This window comes from Solanum pennellii, chromosome 10 (genome assembly GCF_001406875.1).
Source record: "Solanum pennellii chromosome 10, SPENNV200".
In the NCBI taxonomy this organism is placed as follows: domain Eukaryota; kingdom Viridiplantae; phylum Streptophyta; class Magnoliopsida; order Solanales; family Solanaceae; genus Solanum; species Solanum pennellii.
In genome coordinates, this window is record NC_028646.1 from 1,989,163 (window position 1) to 1,995,370 (window position 6,208).

General features: G+C 36.9%; 1 protein-coding gene across 3 annotated transcripts in view; it reads right to left on the reverse strand.

The window, feature by feature from the left end:
- LOC107031908 (DEAD-box ATP-dependent RNA helicase 10) overlaps positions 1 to 6,208 on the reverse strand; it is a 10,769-nt gene that overhangs the window by 1,884 nt on the left and 2,677 nt on the right. For all 3 annotated transcript variants that reach the window (XM_015233412.2, XM_015233413.2, XM_015233414.2), the window contains exons 3-12: positions 5,954 to 6,077; positions 5,799 to 5,868; positions 5,514 to 5,576; positions 3,544 to 3,618; positions 2,657 to 2,776; positions 2,085 to 2,126; positions 1,930 to 2,004; positions 561 to 707; positions 310 to 447; positions 39 to 150 (exon numbers count right to left, since the gene is read on the reverse strand). In XM_015233412.2, coding sequence (XP_015088898.1) covers positions 39 to 150; positions 310 to 447; positions 561 to 707; positions 1,930 to 2,004; positions 2,085 to 2,126; positions 2,657 to 2,776; positions 3,544 to 3,618; positions 5,514 to 5,576; positions 5,799 to 5,868; positions 5,954 to 6,077 — 966 coding nt within the window. The remainder of the gene's footprint in view (positions 1 to 38; positions 151 to 309; positions 448 to 560; positions 708 to 1,929; positions 2,005 to 2,084; positions 2,127 to 2,656; positions 2,777 to 3,543; positions 3,619 to 5,513; positions 5,577 to 5,798; positions 5,869 to 5,953; positions 6,078 to 6,208) is intronic.

Consider the following 6,208-nt stretch of genomic DNA (forward strand, 5'->3'; position numbering starts at 1 on the left):
AGGTGCTAGAGTCTCGGAAATATTTCTGTATTTCATACCAATAAGCTTTTCTATCTGTATATACCACTCCAACTCATACTGATTTACTAATGATATGGCAACCCCAGAACGTCCTGCTCGTGCAGTTCTTCCCACTCTATGTATATAATCCTGCAAGCATGCATATAGTGATAAGCTTAAATTGCACCAGAAAACAAAATTAAGATATTCAGATTGAATTGATGAGTATCAAGTTAAGTATAGATAAATCCAGGACCACCCCAATGAAAACAGCATAACTTTACAAGCAGGAAGAATAGCAAGATCCACCTTTGAGTTTGTTGGAATATCATAGTTGATAACCATATCAACAGACGGGATATCAAGTCCTCGACTGGCCACATCAGTGCATATAAGGATATTGCACTCTCCGGCCTTAAATTTGTTTAGAGCTCCAAGCCTTTTATCCTGACCAAGTAAAATATGATTATTATTTTTTTGGGTGTGCGGGTGGGGATGAAATAGAACCAGCAAAGAGGAAATTGTGAACCTGTTAAAATATGTTTTAAGTATGAGAATACCTGAGTCATCTGACCACTAATTGGTATGGCTCTCAAGCCAAGGTTGCGAAGCATCAAAGCCAGAAGACGAGTTGCATCACATGTACGAGTGAAAACCATAGATGTACTGCCAGACATCTCAGTCAGAATATAGATAAGATAGCAGTCCTGTGAACCATGGACAAATAATAAAGTCAGACCAGAAGTCATGCCAAAGCAATTACATCTTTAGCCCATCAGGTAGAGGGTCTTTTAAGTTTATTCCTTCTACATGGTCTCTAGCATACAGTCCCACACGATTACCAGGCATTAGCTATATTATCCTTCTGATAATTTTCAATGCCGAAACAAAAGGATTTCCTATTATGGATCTTTAAAATACTGTTAATACATCTTGCTGGGGAGCAACCCGTACATAAGATCTCAAAAGAAGGTCTGCTCACCAGGGAAAGAGGGAGAGGCCAACCAAAGATGCCATATTTGAGGGGACAGTCTGAGGACGGGGGGATATACATTTTCTTTGAAATATCTGCTCTACCCTCTTGTTCGTGGGAAAATGTAATGGAGGCACTAGTATACTGCTAAATTCCTGGAGTAATAGTTCTACTAATAATGCAAAAAAATTGATTAGGGCTAGAAGTGTAACAAAGCCCATAGCTGAGATTACAATAGTTCTACTAATAATGCAAAAAGAAATTTATTAGAGATAGAAGTATAAGAAAGCTCATAGCTGTGACTACAAATCTAGTAACTTGCTTGATTAGGAACATATAAAGAGACCCATCTGCCTAAACAGATGTTTAACTGCATATGCCTTAACTGCGGCAAGCCCTATATGTGGCCTGACCTCTAAGTCAGTTGGATTATGTTCACTTCAATAATCAAGAGTTGCAACTACTTAAAATGCTTTCATGATTGATACTTCTGGGAAAGCTAAAAATATGAACCTTGTAAAGAGTGACTCGCTGTGCTACTTAGTTTTTTTATCTAGTAAAGAAGGTTCACTGAAGATGCATCAAGAAGATGTTGCACTCTTCATGTTAGTTATTACTTTGTAACACTAAACAACACAATCATTATGATCACGTCTCCCCTCTTTTATCCACGTAATTGTTTCTTATTCTAGTGGTGTCAAAATGCCAATGTACATTCTTCAGCGATATAATGATCATTATTGGGAGAACACAGCACCACATATAATGATCTGTTGTAAAAATACACTAAATGTCTGGACAACTTCGCTGCTTAAGCAGAAAATATTGAACTCATCGATTATAATCAAACAAAATGAAACATGCATGGAACATCATTATTAAGCCAATTGCGTAGCCACTTGTGTTGCTTTTTTCCAAACAAAACTAAAATACAATCTTGTCACTGAAAAACTAACCTTATATTTAGCAGGAAGAAAACGATACTGCTGCTTCAGTGTATCAACGGTGGAATATTTAGATGCAGCTTCAATCTGAAAGAAATTATAAACAAAGTTATGGAAAATACTCTTGAGCACCTACAATCCTCTGGTGACAACTGACATTGTAGTACCTTAACAGGATTTCTCAAACAAGCCCTCTGAAGTTTCCGCACCTGTATTTCAAGTACATATCTATTTAGAATCAGACTTCCCAAGCAAAAAGGTCAGTCCATGGATAGTTTAAGCGTGAAATTTGATTCCTTAAAGAGCCAAGCAGAACAGAAGCAAATTAGCGTGCCATTCATAACATCCCCACCTTCTCCTCTCGAAGACTCGAACAATTTCATGTAATAATCGTTTTGGTTCTACGATATAAAGTATAAGTACATCTACTTCCATAATAATGATAACTGATCACTGCACGCCAGTACAAGAAAAAAGCTGAAATACAAGTATAAAGCTCCTCTGTTTTCTGGTATATTCTCATACATAAATATCAAATGAGCAAGATATTTAAAAATTAATAAAAGCCAAAACTTCACGAAAGCACGTTTCCTCCGCAAATACTGAGGAAAAGCTATCTACCCAACCTTAGAGAGGGGATTTTCCTTAAAGAGAATCTAGAAAGAGAAATTACCCACAAGCAGAGAATAGAACATTTATAATTAACAATGGTTTCCTATAAACCACTTGAAAAACTGACCTTTTTGGTCATTGTAGCAGAAAAGAGATAAGTCCTTCGTTCACGGGGAATAGCATTCAAAATCTGATCGAGGGCCTTCTCAAAATCCTCATTTAGCAACCTGTCCGCCTCATCTAATACCTGTTGCATGTAGCTGTGTTAAAATTCATGACACAGACTGTGCATGCATGCTCTTAAGTCTTAACTAACCAAAATAATCTGTTGTGAAACACTATTTACAATTTCAAAAACCTATATTTGGTTACAAATAGAATTTGCAATGTTAAAAGAAGTATATAAACCAGGATACATAGAAGGAACATCAGATTTGTTAAGAATCCATGTCATGCTAAATCAACCCATTCTTGCTTATCATTTGAATAGCATATAACGAAATGCATTTACTTTTAGATACATATTGCTTCAATTAATCAATGTCTTGCTCGGTCCAATTGTAGCCACCTAAGGCGATGAAGCCATTGTGCTTCTTTGGACATATCACATCAATGGTTCAGTGATGTATTGAGGGGAAGGCATTTAACTAGCAACTAACACAAAGACGAGCAAGATTCAAAGGAACATATCTTTCTAAGGTCGCCTAAGACTTTCTGCAGCTCAAAATGTTGGATGGTTAGAAAGTAAAGACCAACTCAAGAGCCAATGGAGGCAGGAAAAAATGACAAGTAACTTTGCCTCTGACAAGAGATATACTGTATATACACTGTGAAAAACAGCAAATATCACTTTTTAATGTGCAGTAGTGATATGATGACATATCCTTCAATCAAATAAATAAAACAACATCTGCACTCTTGGATTTTCATCTGAAAGAAAAAGAAATGCATAAACAGATAAAAGAGGGCATTTTTGGAGCATTTGTGAGCATAAGACTCTATGGACGAACTTACCAAGTACTTTATCGTACGGAGAGAAAACCCTTTGGTATTGGAAAGATGATCCAAGAGGCGACCAGGTGTTGCAACCTACATCATACATCAACGCAAACGAGCACTCAAATTTAAGAATATCAAAGATTGAGCTTATGGCTTAAGATAACATCTGTAACAACTTACAATAGGTTTAGCAAAATTGGTGTAAAAAATCATCTGCATGGCGTGCTAAACTAGTTTTGCTGACCAGGGAACATTACATATGTCTGAATATTTGAAGTTAGGCCAGCAACTGAATTGACTGAGTACACTTAATAGTTATCTTTGATAGGCAAGTAAGAATTGTATTGGTAAATTGCATCAAGATGATGCAGAACGATACATCAGGAACCTTACAAAAACACAGCCTCCGGCTGCACAAACATGTGGGCCGATTGAGGAAATCTAGTAAACTATCAATACCATCTACATCATTTAACTTGAATCAAAGAGCTCATAAAGAAGGGTTTTGTACTTCAACTTGTTAATATTCTCTTTACTGTTTAAAAACATTTCTGATTTCTTTACCTCCAAATAGTCCATCAAAGAAACTATCCTACTTGCAAACAAGGCAGAAGTTAGAGAGGCTGAGACAAAACCACCTCCATGATTGAAAAGAAAAGGCTGAGTCTACACCAAAAGTCTTCTCATAGGCGATAGGAGAAAATGTTGGAACGCCTTCCAGTGGGTCCGGAGTTGTATCTAGTCCAAATTGAGTGATTTGCTTTTAGGAGTAGTCAAATTAAAAAAATCACAATTTTAGGGAAGGATTGCTGCCCTAGATGGATAATAGTTGACGTCTTGGTCTAAGCGATTTCCTGTGGAGTACTATACTACACCCAACATCGCCCTTGGAAGGTGGACTCTTCCTACACAGCTGGACGTCTGATTCTAAAAAAAGATGTCGGGATTTATCACCACATCCATGCCTGATAGACCTCATCGGCAAAGTGGGGAAGAAAATCTTCTTGGGTGGTTGCCCGTCTCAGCACACTTTTGTATTACTTCCACTCACTTAATATTTGATATCCTACTTACCTTACCTAATAAAAAACAAATAGTCGACAGCTTGATATCATATTATTTCCACTCCAGACTTCTATAACATGATCTTTTGCATATTTCTTTTGCAGCCTCTCATAAGGAAATAAAGGTTACTGTTCTTACAATCCAAGGATGGTGCGTAGTGCTGAATGAAAACGGCTTACCAGGAACTAATAAATTTTTCATGTTTCAAGGCAGACCAATAGTATACCAACTTTGTTTCATTAGATTGCTAAAAGGATATATCATCTACCTTTTATAACCATCAGGTACCTCTGACAAAGGAGATGGCTACTAATAATTCATAAAGGACTTATTTATAAGCCAAAGCATTTTGCAAAAGTTAAAACATAAGCACATTTCTTATCAGATGATCTAAGAAGAAAAGGTGACTAACATACAGTAAAGACCCTGATAGCTGGACTAGGAGCTCTTCTCACAAGATACTGGCAACAAATTTAACAAAAAACTGAGAATGCATTTTCAAACAAAGTGGGATAAGGTAACATGTAACTAAATAGCTATTTACATCTAGCCAGGATTTTTTAAATGTATCTAGGGAAATCCACATGACCCCCTAATCTGTTGAAAGAAGACATCAGAAACTTACGAAGCCAACTGCATGCTCCAAATAATAGCATGAGGCTACAATGACCTGATACACTTAGTCAAGGCTGAGAAAGAGATACTCAAAAAACAGCATCAGAGGTAAAATAAAGCAGGTGGTGCTTGTCCCTTAAACAAGTACTGTCATATGGATATTACACCACCAACTCTGCCTCATATTGTATTTGCCTTTTAGTTTAAATTTTGGCAAGGAGATTTTACTATCTGTAACTCCATTACTACTTGTGTCACCTTAACAAGAGACATAAAAATGTGGTAGTAGATATATCAGTACTTACAACAATGTGAGGTCGTTTCCCGAGGGCAATGCTCTGTTGTACTTGATCTATCCCTCCAACCAGCTGCAAAACAATTATCAGCGATCATTTAATCAAAAATATGTCTAGCTGAATGCCAATGTCAACCATCATATACCACACTGTTCAATCGTGACACACTTTATCCTTTCCTACAGACATACCACTACAAGTTCCATTGGCTAGAAAGTGTTTATCAGCCTACAGATTACATTTGAAGGGGAAATGAATTGTTCATGTATGTTCATATGACTTAGTGAAGCTCACCACTGCACATTTTACTCCAATACCGGATCCTAAAGCTTCAAACTGTTCAGCAATTTGAATGGCGAGCTCTCTGGAATATGCAAACAAAAAAGATGAGATTTGAATCATTAAAGAGCTTTTACAAAATAAAACAAGTAATCAGAAGAATAAGAGACCTTGTTGGAGAGAGAACACAGGCAAAAAAGGCATGCGGAGAATCTAATAAGGATTGCAGTATAGGAATTGCAAAAGCTCCCGTCTTTCCAGAACCCGTTTGTGCCAGACCAATTAGGTCTTTGCCTGGAACAAAAACCAACCAAATTGTTTATAACAAAAAATAGATTTCACCAAATAGAGGTTGATATACAAAAGGTTAATTAAAGGATCTCTATGAATAATTACTCTACACAGCAAAAGGATGAGGATCCCCC